Source organism: Ambystoma mexicanum, chromosome 10, assembly GCF_040938575.1.
Source record: "Ambystoma mexicanum isolate Mex_15411 chromosome 10, UKY_AmexF1_1, whole genome shotgun sequence".
Taxonomy (NCBI): domain Eukaryota; kingdom Metazoa; phylum Chordata; class Amphibia; order Caudata; family Ambystomatidae; genus Ambystoma; species Ambystoma mexicanum.
The window spans coordinates 296667986-296682585 of NC_090932.1; the positions used below are offsets into that span (position 1 = coordinate 296667986).

Consider the following 14600-nt stretch of genomic DNA (forward strand, 5'->3'; position numbering starts at 1 on the left):
CAACATCTGAGGACATGATTCCCCATCCCTCAGTAGAGCTTCTGGTTACCCTTCTGTGGCCGTCTCTTCTGGTGCAGGCCTGGGTATTTGTTTCTTTGTTTTTATGAGCTCCAGGTAGGTGGCGCGCAGGAGCTTTTCAAAGCACAGTAACAGAATCAGGCTGTGGGATCGGAGAGCGGATAGTGAAGGAGTAAGAGTCAAAGCATCAGTTAAGCAGACTTCCTTGGAGGGATGCTGATGTACTTTGCCCAAGTGGTACCAGCCACAGGGTGCATCAGAGTCATGCTGGTTGCCACAACTCGAAGACTGTGTATTTGAGTTCCTATTTGTAGTGATCTGGTTGAAGGCAGATACTCCTATTGGAGGGTGTAGCCAGGAAGTAAACCTATCTACGCACAGTGTCTGGTGGTGGAGCTCTAGGGGAGCTTGAGGGTGGTTAATCAGTGTTGTGTTCAAGTTCGGAGGGGGGTGCCTATATGATTTGAAGGAGACAGCATACACGAAGTGGTAGTTGGATGGGGGTCGCGGGTTAAGAAGATTGGACAGCACCCTCTTGTAGAGCATGAGGGAATCTGGTCTGTGTTTGTATAGCGTGCAGGGGTGGAGCAAGTATTGTTAAACAGGAGGCAGATGGTAGGCGTTAAGGGTTTTTTCGAGAGATTCGGTGAGAGAAGCCTCAGAAGAGACGGCCTCCCTAAAAACATCGATGTGATGGCACTTATGACAGACACTGAGGCTCTTTAGGCAATCTAGGTTTGTATTTTTCTACTAGTCCTTGTGGCCATGGTGAGCAGCAGAGGAATGAGCCAGACTCTGCACCATTCATCATTTTCTGCCACTTAGCCGTCCTCCGTCCTCCGTGGGGTGAGCCAGGACTGTCAGGCAGACAACAGGGGCAGTCATGACTCAGGCTGACCTACGCAGTTGGAATGTAAACATTTACACAGTCTCCAAGCCCAGGGCAATGCCAAGCTTTGCGAGTTGAGATTGCAGCTTCCACCAACTGTGTGTGTGACATCATCAGCTGTATGACTGCCCTCTCTGGAACACCTGGAGCTCATCCTTTTCCAGAATGAAGAACCGAAATGCTGTGATTTAAGCCAAGGTACCTGGGCATTCCCACCGAACATCCTCACTGTGTCATGATATGTGGATGATATTTTCATAAATGTCCTGATTCTCGCCTTATTAGTTGTACTCCTTTGATATCATCAGTGACATTTGTGATGTCATCTTTGATGTCCTGGGTGTTAGTCTTAGCAGTGCACGGTGGTGGCATGAGTTATGGTTGCTTAGCTCACCATAATTGGTGAATTTCTGGGGGTTTTCGGTTTTACTTGTAACCATAACGTCCCTTTAGCAAAGTTTTTTTATTTAATTTTTATAGGTTTTTATTAGTGCAACTTAACCATAACGTCCCTTTAACAAAGTTATTTCACTGAATTTCATATTTCTTTTAGTGCAACTTAACCATAACCTCCCTTTAACAATGTTTTTTCAGTTAATTGTATAGGTTTTTATTAGTGCAACTTAACTATAAAAGGCCCTTAACAAAGTTTATTCATTGAATTTCATAGGTTTTTAGTAGTGCAACTTAACCATACCGTCCCTTTATCAAAGTTGTTTCAATGAATTTCATAGGATTTTATTAGTGCAACTTAACCATAAAGTCCCTTTAACAAAGTTTTTTCATTGAATTTTATGGGTTTGTACTGGTGCAACTTAACCATAATGTAACTTTAACAACTTTTTTTTCAGAGACTTCCATGGGTTTTTACCAGTGCATGCTATTTTCCTACAATTTACCAATATCATACTTACCCCAATATAGCAACGTTTTTGTCCAATTTACAACTTTTCACCTTAAAACTCTGCCATTTCCCACCTTCTAGCATAATTTTTAACAGTTCTATACGTCTGACATCATTGTGGACCTTTCCGGACAGTGCCACGTGACCATGCGCTTGCACGGCATGATGACATGTCCATGAACGCGTTTGCACTTCGTGTTTGGGTCCTTGCTTCGAGGACAGTTTGGAACTGAATATTCTACTGATCTAGGAACTTTCAAGGTCAAAATGTACCCTTGCACAGATCCTACACCTATTCTTACTCAATATCCATTAACAATCTAGTACAAAGCACATACTTGTAAGAATAGTAGCAAAACTGCTATTTATCTTACAAATGGCATCAGCTATTGCCATTCCTCCTCCCCAAGAGCCACCACCACCTGCAGGACCCACAGAACAAAAAAAGCAGAGTATTTCCAAAGACAATGAAGAGGATGAAGAAGATAAGGTAGAGGAAGTGCCTACCTCTAGCACCCAGAGAGAATCATGGGTGTGGCAGTTCTTTACCACTGTTGGGAATGTACCAAAGGCTAAAGCTACAAATGTGAAATGCAATGAGTGTAACGTTGTACTCAGTCGCAGACTACCTGGACATTTCTCCTACGGGACCACCTCCATGCACCGCCACACCAAATACAACTACTGCAATGCTCTCAGAAAGATTGTTCCTTTCCTAGCAAGGCGGTCTTCCTCCACATCTTCCTCCTCACCCAATACTGTAACCACACAGCCTACTTCTGTGGGACACAAACTTCCACCAGCTACCTTGCAAGTAATGGAAGATGCTGTTGATCCATTTCTTTGGTAGACAACAGTCGCCTCTTTATACTGTAACACCCCACTCTGCAGGGGAAAGAAATTGCGATGTGCGTTTAAAGCTGTAATGAAGGAGCATGAGAAACACTGCCCACTACCTTAGAAATAACACACGCGCAACATCTTCCCCTGTCCACCTGCCCCTCCATATTAGTGTTTGGTGCTTCTTCCGTCATTTCCCTCCTCACCTTACGTTCAAACCTCTCCTGCAAACCATTTTATTTTAAACAACAAAAGAAAGGTTCCTTTGGGAACCACCTTTCACAGTTAAACAATAGAACTAAAAAAATATCTTATAGACTCCATCTACTTTACATTTCTCAGTAAAGTACATAGACTCAATACCTTTTTCCAACATTTCCATTAGTATTTTGTGTTATGCTAATGTGAATAATGTGATGTTCATCCCCGTTCCAGGGACCGGAATGGGGGATAACGGCCCTGCAACCCAAACTATTGGCCCAAGCGAAGTGTGTCTGTGTGCGCCCTGATGTCTTCAGGCTTCGGTGGGTTGTGAATAAATAAATAAATAACGAGGGTTCCGGACCATTATCCTCCATTGCAGCCCCTGCAATGGGGGATAAAGACCATTAGCACCCCTGGTTCCCAAACCGGGAACCGGGGTGCTAAAAATGGATTTTCCTTCCTACAGAGGAAAGAAAATCCTTTTCCAAGATGACCACCATGGAAAGAGAAGGTGGGGCTCCATACAGAGCCCCTCTTCCCTTTCCATGGCAGCCTGCGGAAGGCGAAGTCAGAACCCTATGACCATATTGTCACGAGCACATTTGTTTCCCTTTCAAACCAATCCTACTTTTGAATAACTTTGCCACATAGCCAGTCCCAGGTGGACATGGCCACTTTAACACCATTTTCCGCCCCTCACAATCATGGCCAGTACCAAGATTGTCCAGGGCATGACCTTATACCATCATCCGGACAATCTGGCCACTGCCCATGGCCACAGGCTATACCTCAGTCACAAAAGGTATATCACTATTTTTTGTAGCTACATTATGACACTTGTCAAAAAATAAAAAATGGGCACATTTGCAACACCATGCTTGTAGGTCCTTGCCAATGCTCCTTACCCGAGTTTGCTTGAAATCCACCCATGTTTTATTTTTTCCAAAGTGTCAAAATGTATGTACATACAAACAATAGTCATATAACTTGGCACCCACTTGACAAAATCCATTCAGTCTTTACACAATCATTGAAGGTTGGTTTCTGTAATCTTTCTGAAAACGTTTGTGCACATTCGTCAAACGGCAACAAAGTTATAAGCCATCTAAACATTTTGAGACCGACCCTCTAATTCAGCTCACTCTTGAGAAAATCCCAGCAAACTTTACAAAAACCTTCATATCTAGATTTAAAATTGCTTTGCAAACATTTGGGCAGATTTGTCAAATGGCACCACATTTATAAGCCTTTACAACATTTTGAGACCCCCCTCTAAATTTGATCCCTCTTGACAAAACAGCTCACACTTTCCAAAACCATTCAGAATCAAGTCTAGAATATAATTCCCAAAAATATCATGCAGTTTCATTGAGTGGCGCCAAAGTTATAAGCCATCCAAGTAATGCAGAAATAGGCAGAGATGACCCCGAACATCTAAAGTGTTTGCGAACATCACAGGGCTGTCCCCGAACATCTGGACTGTTTGCTGACTTTTAGGGTGAAAAACGCCTGTTTTTTGGCTTCTTAAGGCCATATCCCATCCTCATCACCCCTTACCTCCCAAGAGATTGTTTGATAAGTTTGACAAGTGCAATGGTGTGTTTATTTAACATTTTTCTACCGGGGGGCCACGGACACCAACGGAATGTCCGTGAATCCAACATGGCAGGCGTTTCCAAAAATCTGACGCAATTCATGCTTTTCACCATCCAATCAAGGGGCACGTCTGATGTCCGCGGACATCACATCGCCTTCTGGGGCAATCGGATGCTGCCCGAACAGGGAAATGGGTTCGCGAAGCGGAGCCAGATATCACACATTTTATTGACCTACTTTCTGGTTGTTAAAAATTAATTACTGGATGGATTTACACCAAATTTACAAAGCACGCTTTCATAACCAAGCCACCGCTCCTCGCACACATTTGGTGAACATCCGTCCAGCAGTTTGGGCTGTAGGCGTGAGGAACATTTATTCCATTATTTCTATGAAAAAAATACTATTTTAGGAACCCCTTATAACTTTGCCCCCCCTTGACAAAACCTCACCAAACTTGCCCAAAAAATTCAGAGCACACAATACACTATAAGAAGATTTGGAAAATGGCTATTTATGTTAAACATGGCATCAGCTATTGCCATCCCTCCTCCCCAAGAGCCACCACCACCAGCTGGAGGACCTACACAATGAAAGAAGCGCAGTACTTCAAAAGACAATCAACAAGACCAGTAAGATGAGGTAGAAGAAGTGCCTACCTCTAGCACCCAGAGAGAATCATGGGTGCAGCAGTTATTTACCACTGTTGAAAATGTACCAAATGCTAAAGCCAACAAAGTAAAATGCACTGAGTGCAACTTAGTCACGGCCTACCTGGACATTACTCCTACGGGACCACCTCCATGCGCGCCACACCAAATCCAATCACTGCATGCTCTTAGAAACGCTGTTCCTTTGTTAGGAAGTAGTAGGCTGTTTTCATCTACCTCATCTTACTCTACCAATCCTGTAACCACACAGCCTACTTCTGTTGGACACAAAATCCCACAAGCTAACTTGCAGGAAATATACATGATTGTTGATCCATATCTTTCGAAAACAACAGTACTCTGTATATACTGCACTACACCACTCTGCAGGGGGAGCAATTTCAAAGTGTTTTTGAAGCTGAAATCAAGGAGCATGAGAAACGCTGCCCTCTACCCTATCCACCCGCCCCTCCGTTTGTGTGGTTGGTGCCCCTTCCTTCATTTCCCCTCACCTTACTTTCTATGCTCTCCTGCAAAAGAAAAGAAAAAACATAAAAAAGATTCCTAAGAACGTGCTTTCTGAGCAGATTTTTCACAATGGGAAGGATAGACCTGGCTCAGGAAATATGGTATAGGTTGAGTGGCGGCAATTAGGTTTTTTTGACCGCAGAAGTGATTAGAAGGCTGGCCGAGCTTGGTTAGACTAAGTCGACAGAGTGGTTGTCTTTTATTCCATGCCTCTCCTTTTCTTTCCTCTTTCTTTTTACAGATCTTAATATTGGTATTGAATTATTAATTTGTGGGATGTTAGCATTTTTGTTGTTGTTGAGATAATGATGAAAGTATGCTGTTTACGCTAAAAATGATGAAAGTGTTTTATTTGTTTTAAAATGATATGATCGCTTATTATTCATGTTTTAATGTCACTTTTTTAACGGATATGTGTAAAAGTTCAAATATTGAACATAAACACAATTAAAACATTTTTTTTAAAAAAAGGTTCCTTTAGGAACCACCTTTCACAGTAAAAAAATAGAACCAAAACAATATGCCCTTAGACTCCATCTACTTTACATTTTTCAGTAAAGTAGTTACATTCAGCAAGATTCTCCAACATTCCCATTAGCATTTTCTACTATACTAATGGAAATAATTGTCACTTGTATACTAGAGAAAAAGAAAAAACACAGAAACACATTTGTGTCTGAAATTCTTCTCTTTAGTATACAATAAACACCATAACCCATTGCTGTTTATAACTATCTACAGTCTCTGCATTGCCCTGTCTTATTAGAAAACCTGAATAGCACAGGCACACCATCAAACAAAACAGCCATTCTACTCTTTTTCCGTTATGTTTGTTTGTAACACTCCCTCCTTAACTGCTTTAAACCATTCAAACATATATCCACCAATAACCAATCACTTAAAAAAACTCTACATATAGCCTATCAACATATTAATCTTCCAACCACCAACTCCCACTTAACAATGTTCTACAAATCTTTTGCATCTACATTTCCCATACTTTTTACATAGTGCTCCTATAAATGCACATATGCATTGTGCAGTGGCAGAAGTGCATAAATAATAGGGGCAGTATGGATGGACAAGTTCTCATGGGAGCCCAGGAGGGAAGTGCCAAAGGATCCCAAGGTGGGAGGCCACTAGCTAACTGCTGGGGCAGAGAAGTCCCAAAGGTGGGGTTCAGCTTATCCATGACGTCCCTTTAACAAAGTTTTTTCTGTCAATTGAATACGTTTTCATAAGTGAAAATATTTCATAATGCTACTTCAATGTATATACGTTATTAATAATTCCTCATTTAACATATATGAAACAACTATGAATCTCCTTTAACAAACATATTTTTTGCTACGCATACTTATGGAAGCCGTTATCAGCAGCGCATACTCCAATAGGCAAATCAGAGTAGATAGGTGTCTTTGCTAATGACCAGGTCCTATGCCTATGGCAGAAAAGTTATATCACTATTTTTTGTACTTGCGTTTCGACAATTTCAAAAATGTAAAACACAAGACAGATTTGCAAAAGCATCCTTTCAGGTCCTTGCTGATGCACCTTGCACAACTTTGCTGCAATCCTGTCTAGCACTCCAGTCAGCAGCCGCAAGCAGATTATTTTTCCCCCATTTAAACCTACAGCTTCGGCCATGCTTCATGCCCGCAACTTTGCTGCAATCCCGTCAAGCACTCTGGGCTGCAGTCACACGCAGATTTTCCTTTCCCATTTAAACCTGCAGCTTCGGCCATGCCGATTGCCCCAATAACCCAGGCCCATTGTTCATGCACCAAACGTATATCACTATTTTTTGTGTTTACATTTGGACACTTTGGAAAAATAAAACACAAAACAGATTTGCAAAACCATGCTTTCAGGTCCTTGCTGATGTTCCTTGCGCAGGTTTGTTGTCATTCAGTACAGCACTTCAGGCTGTGGCCACAAGCAAAATATTCCTTCCCATTCAAACCTAGGATTCGGTCATGCTGCGTGCCCCAATAATCATATCAGAGTACACAATTATCAAGTAATTGCAGGGCGGTAGAATGGGTAGATCACTGCGCTTCATCTAGTACAGATCACCCTGCGGCTGGTGATGGGGTTCGTTTGTGAAGGTGCCCTTCCTTCTTCAAGTGTTAGATTTCGAATAGGAGCGTGAGCCCTGTTCACCACAACACTGAGTTATTCAATAAGTAACTGTTGTCGTAATGAATCAGTCTTCAAAACCATTCCTGATACTATAGTTATTCTTGAAACTCAACCGACACGTAATTTGACTCTCTAGAGTCTTTCTCAAGGCATGTGGATTGTGGGCCAGTCATTGCTGAAAGGTTGTGGAAATGAGTCCAGCGTCCAATCCCAATATCTTGTCACACTATGGTTGCAAATATGGGTGGGCAATGATTTCAAGGGGTGGCCTGGTGACCACATGGGCACCTGGTTCAGGGTGCTTGGTAATTATCTGCTGATTAGCATTGTCTCGGGGTGTATGCAGCAATAGTCATGGCGATCTGTTGATGCAATCCCGTGCAGCACTTCGGGCTGTGGCCACGGACAGAATTTTAGCCACAGGCAGAATTTATTTTCCCATTCAACTCTATCCCGATTTTGAAAAACCTCAACACATAGCCAGTCCCTGATGGCCATGCCCACTTTAACCCCATTGCCAGTGCCTCATGGTCATGGCCAGTAGCCAGATTATGGAAGTCATGGCCTAAGGCCATGAGTTGGACAATCTGGCCACTGCCCATGGCCACCAGCTATACCTCAGTCACCAATCGTATATCACTATTTTTTGTACCTACCTTACGGCACTTTTCAAAAAATAAAACACAGACACATTTCATGCTTTCAAGACCTTGCTAATGATCCTTGCACAACTTTCCTGCAAATCCATCCATGTTTTATTTTTTGAACAGTGTCAAAATATGTGTACATAAAATAGTCATGTAATTTTGCTTTTGTAATTCAAGGTTCAGTGTATAATCTTTCTAAAATCTTTTGTGCACATTCATCAAATGGCAACAAAGTTATAACCCATCTAAAAATGTTGAACACTCTAATGTTGCCCCCTCTTCCTGAAATCCCACCAGACTTTGCAAAAACATTAAAATCGGGGTCTTACATCTTTTTGCAAAACATTTGTGCAGATTTGTGAAACAGCTCCAAATGTATAAGCCTTTCACATTGTTTGGGAGCCCCTCTAATTTTGTTCACTTTTGGCAAAACAGCACCACCATTTGTAGAACCATTTAAGGTCACGTCTAGAATAATATCACAACATTTCATACAGTTTCATTGAGTGGTGCCAAAGTTATACGCCATCCAAAAACAGCTTTTCACCCACCCTGTAATGCCGAAATATGTATGGATGCCCCCGAACATCTGACATGTTCACGAACATCACAGAGCTGTCCCCAGACTGTCAGTCTAGAAAAATGGATACCTCTCATGTTTGACGGCAAACGTATGTTGGTGGCCGTGTTCCAACCGTCTCATGCACAATATGACAGACATATAGGTTTCTGAGTTTGCCAATGAATGACCATTTTGATGTAACAAGGATCGCCATTTTATTTTCTAACCATTGCTCATTGCTTTCTGTTCTTATTGCTTCGCAGCACATTTTCTGCTTACACTGCATGAATGTAAAACATTGTTGTCTGAACATGAAAGGACAAGGCCGCAGGGCCGCGGGGATAACAAGGGTTCGTTGAAACACAACGTAGGCAGCACCAGGAAGGAATGCCCGCTCCCTCCCGAATGTAGCCTTGAAGCAGAGCTGCAGGGCATTTAATCATTTCGCAGCTGCCATCCAGTCTTGTTATATGGTAGAATATGTTCGAATAAAGCAGCTAAAGGCTTGAATTATGCTCTTATTACGGCCCCCCTTTACTGAGCCCTGTAGGGCGTGTCGGCTCCAGGGACACAAATAGCACCTCATAGATAGCAAGGTCTGGAATGTGACACTTCCCCTGTATGTAGGTCGCTTCCAAGAACAGAAGCACTGCGTTCTGTTCAACAACTGAAAGATGCCTCCGCACTTGCAAATTGCATATTGTTACTAGGATAGATATTTGAAGGTGTCATAATTGTAGAAAGTGTCCATCATCACACCGAGTGCAAAGAAACCCAATAAAGGGGGGTGTTAAACATGTCATAGCTGATTGTATGATATGCATTTTGTATATTTATAACTGATGTACGTAATTCACTCTTTTGCGTCCCTCGAGGTCTAGAGATACACGTCCCAGGTCGTGAGACCGAGTTGGCCAACTGAGACTATTTGCTTTGCAATAAACCCTAGCTTTGGGAATACAACCTTGTGTCTGGCGTATCTATCGTGTGTGGTGACTTGCCTTGTTTCCATATACGTAAGGGACCCGTAGGGGCCCCTTTCAAGACTGTTTGCAGACTTCGAAGGTGGAAACCCGCCAATTTTTTTGGCTTTTTATGGCCATATCCCATCCCATCCTCATCACTCCTCACCTCTCCACAGATTGTTTCAATAGTTTCACAAGTGCAATGTTGTATTTTTTAATATGTTTTTACTGTGATGTTCGCGGACTGCAAGCGCTGTCCACGAATCCAACCTGGTGGGCGTTTCCAAAAAATATGATGCACCTCACACTTTTCACCATCCAATCAGTGTGCGTGTCCGATGTCCGCGGACCTCACGCCTCCCCACTTGGCCAATCGAAGGCCCATCTGCGGACCAAACAGGGAAGTGAGTCAGCAGACCGAACCCAGATAGCACACTTTTTCTATGGGAGAAACCACACATTTTGGGACCCCCCCGTCCCTATAACTTTGCCCCTGTGTAGGAAACCTCACCAAACCTCACAGAATCAATCTCATGAGCCATATACTATGTTTGCAAAGATTCGTGAGGATTCGTCCAGAGGGTGCGAAGTTATAAACCGCCCAAAAAGTGCTCTTCCTATGGGTTGAGCAACTTAACCATAACTACAGGGCTGCTACTGCAGGCACTGTTATATATATATATATAATATGCAACACTTCTCTTACATGTACATGTGCTGAAAGATCTCATTTCAAGGACACACATTTCCCAGAGAGAAGTAAAATTATGCAAATGTCAAATTCCAAGATAGTTCTTCAAATGTCCTTACCATGTATATCTCTTTATATATGCGTGCACCCTTTTCAATGTACTTTATTTGAATTAATGTATTTGTATTTGTATTTGGTGCATATGTTGCAAATACTTTGCAATGCTTACAACCAAACATATACAGAAGGTAATGACAGATTGAGGTGGATCGGAATTCATTGATATTCACAGACGAATTTGATCATGGTCCTCATATGAAACACCAACATACTATCATTTGGTTTCAACTCTGTGGTAATACGTTCCACAATCTTTACTCTAAAGCAGAAAGGGCTCCATTATGTGGTGGCACTGCCACAAACAAAGCCTTTTCTGGGAAGAACTCATCAGTTGGATTAAAGACATCACACACGTTCAGCTTAGTATGGACCATCTTTAGCTGCTTCTGGGCATCCCGGCTTAGGATAGGGATGAATACAGATTACCCGGGATGGTGGAGGCTATCTTCATAGCAAGGACACTGGTGATAGGCCAGCAGTGAAAGGGTGGGAGGGTACACACGCAAAAAGGACTGAGGGCACAAATTGCATGATTTGACGGTCATGGAGAAGCTGACGGCATTGGTCAATGACAATGTAGGGTCCTTTCAGGAGGAATGGTATCCTCTGGTAGCTAGGTGGGAGGGAGACCACATGTATCCTTCTTGAAAGGGAAATTGATAGAATGTCAATGAAGTAGAAATATTTAAGGGGGGGGGTCTACAAAGTTCATTAAGCTCTGTTACTGTTATCCCAGAGACTCAGTAATTGTCTGTGACACAGTTCGATCCAACATCACTGGCAAAGCTATGAGGGTGGGGAGATATGGGGGGACATTTGCGTTATTTTGGATTACAGTATTTAAATGCTGTTTGTATTACTGTATAAATGCAAATAAAAATTAAAGATTTAACAAAAAGAAAGGGCTCCACTTCTCCATATTAGCTCTTCATGGAATTGGACAGCTAGATTCTGATTGTTGTGGAGTGTGATGATCACATTCTCCATGGCGTCACAAGAAGAGCAGTTTATACTCAGGGGCAGCTGTACTGAGTCCTAAGTAAATAGTATGTTCTGGTGACATGAATTCTGTCCCCCCATTGGTTAATTTCTGGCCTATACGAGACTATACTGCTTAGAAATCTCATTTAGCCTGAAAAACGCCCATTGAGGAGAGGGTGCATCGTGTCCCTCCGATCCACGCTGCCGGCAGGGCTCAGAGCGCTGCGCCCCCTCTCATCACAACTTGAGCGGCAGGGCTCAGAGCGCTGCGCCCCCTCTCATCACAACATGAGCGCTGCTGCAAGGGCTGCTGCAAGGGCCACTTCCAGGACCGCTCTGCTGGTCATCTGCCAGATTAGCGGTAGGACTCACAGTACAGCGCTTCCTCTCATCACAGGAGAGCCACTGCAAACAAAGCCGCCAGCAACGTTCCCCTCCTTAGCCTGGCAACATCTGACAGACATGCCCCTTGCACTCTGAAATCCCCAGGAAGCCCCCCCACTTTATCTTTAACATGGGTCGCTCCCGGCATTCTTGGCCTGGCCACTTCTGACAGACACGTCCCTTGCACTCCAAAATCCCCAGGCAACCCCCTCCTTATCTTTAACATGGGTCGGTCCCGGCATACTTGATCCAGCAACGCTCCCCTCCTTGGCGTGGCCACATTTAACAGACACATCCCTTGCACTCCAAAATCCCCAGGCAACCCCCTCGTTATCTTTAACATGGGGCGCTCCGGGCATACTTGACCCAGGTCTATGACTTCCCCCCTCGCCTGTCGCACTGAACGTTCACCGGGAAGCACATGGCAGATGCAGCCCTCACGTGTCTCTGAACACCCCCAGCCGCCACTCCGTTTCTTTGCGAGACTGCACCTTGCAGAAGTGGCCCTCCATGATTCAACAAGATTGCCTCTTCCTCGCCCCTCAGCACGTTGTTACATGCTCCAACCCAACCCATCCAGTTCCCTGCAGCCACCCCAGGCATATATCCTTCTCGTTCTTAAAAGCAAAAATACATAATAGCTTTATAGACCCGCCCTCGGGACATACTGAGAGTTGTGGACCTGTGAACCTCATGAAAATCCCTTGCCGCCCTCAGGACTTTAACTTGATCCTCCGGGGTCCATAACTCTCGGGACACCCCTCGGCCTAGGTCTACTTCTAATCAGGGTAAATTTCCTATGATGTGCAGGATAATGCAAGAATCATAAGTGATTGAGTGCATTTACCAGGGAAACTGTGAGCTGTGCTGTGTACTGTATATATTATTACGTTTCCATCAAGAATACCCCAGATAAAGAGTTCAGAACCTTTAAAACTGTAGTTTCAAATGAGACAACAATACTTTCTGAAAAAATATTTTTTAATATTCCACATTTTGTTAGTAAGATATTTTTGGAACCGTACCATTCTAAAAATCTGTTGAATTTGGAAGCTAGGAAAATGAATGCTATAAAATGCATTGGCCATTTGATATTCGATTCCCATTATTTGTTTGACACTGAAGGTGGCAATCATCTGTGCCGCTGTCCCACTGGTGTTCTATTAACACAACTCTACTCTCTTCTTTCAGACCCTTTTGCAGAACCGATTGCCAGACCCTACTGGTCGTACTCCACCAACGATTTCTGGAATTATGTGGAACATTTCCGCAGCCTGGGAGCGTACCACAGAATTAATGACCTGGCCAGAACCTTCTTCGCTCACTATCCAATAGGGGACACCTTGGGGTACGATGTCCCTAATCACGAGCACTAAATACATGTTTTTGAACAGAGTAGATGGTGTATAATTGGGAGCGACTCATGAATGGCAGCCATCTTCAACCTCGCTATTGTGTCCGTTACGCTATGCTTATGTTTACTGTGTACATTTTTATATGTGTGCCTCTTTGTATTGTATTTTTCAGTTCTGCAACTGACGCTGTCTCTCTGATACATTTCCAATAAAATATGCAGATTTAAGATAATAAAGAATTATTATTTTCAATGTATTTTGGGATAGCTATGCAGTTTCTCTTTGACAAATGTGATGTAAATCCATCCACCATTTCATTACAAATAAATATTGACAAAAATAGCCAAGAAAGCATATGAGATATCTACGTTCTCCTGTCAAAATATGTGGACCCCCCTATTGCTTTATGGACACCCCACCATTGTCCATGTCTGCAAACCCAGCAGGGAGCAACCAGATTAGCTCTCTGAAAGCGAACCGTTTTGGTAGGTGCCTGGAAGGAGGTAACATTTTCCAAGGAGCTGCATTTGTGGCCTGTAGACGTTTGAGTGACATCCATTTTTTTTATTTTATTCATTCGCATTTGTTTAGTGCACAGCAGCCCAGAGGCATCGTGGCGCTAGTTACGGAGCATATTTCTTAGTTACAGATCTCTTTTCTTGTTTACAGTTCATTTTACTTTACATTTGACTTATTTACAGTTGCTTTGACATATCATTATTTACAATACAGAGCCATAGAGGGGAGAGAGATAGAGATTAGGTGAAGAGTGTAGTTTTTAGTTTTTTCCGGAAAGCAGGGAGGGAGTTTTCGGCTCTGATGTCGGCAGGTAAGGAGTTCCATAGCTTGGAGGCTATGTGGGGGAATCCTAACCCTCCAGCTCTAGCTTTGTTTATGTGAGGTTGTGTATTTTGTTGGCATAGCGAGCTCTGTGACTGGTCGTGTGGAGGTGGATTTCATTATAGCTTCGGATAAATAGGAAGGTGCTGTGCAGGAGAGGCATTTGTGACTGAGAGTGAGGATTTTGAATGTGATGCATTCTTTAACTGACGTGCCTGCTAGGAGGGCGTTGCAGTAGTCAAGTTTAGCGCCGATGGTTGCTCTAGCTATAGATAGACAGTTGG

The 14600-nt window shown here is 43.1% G+C and overlaps 1 protein-coding gene across 1 annotated transcript in view; it reads left to right on the top strand.

Annotated features, from left to right (window-relative positions):
- LOC138491372 (otospiralin-like) overlaps positions 1–13732 on the top strand; it is a 50346-nt gene extending 36614 nt beyond the window's left edge. The window contains exon 4 of the mRNA XM_069617866.1: positions 13313–13732. Within this exon, the coding sequence (XP_069473967.1) occupies positions 13313–13497 (185 nt within the window). The 3' untranslated portion in view covers positions 13498–13732. The remainder of the gene's footprint in view (positions 1–13312) is intronic.
- Positions 13733–14600: the final 868 nt, after the last annotated feature.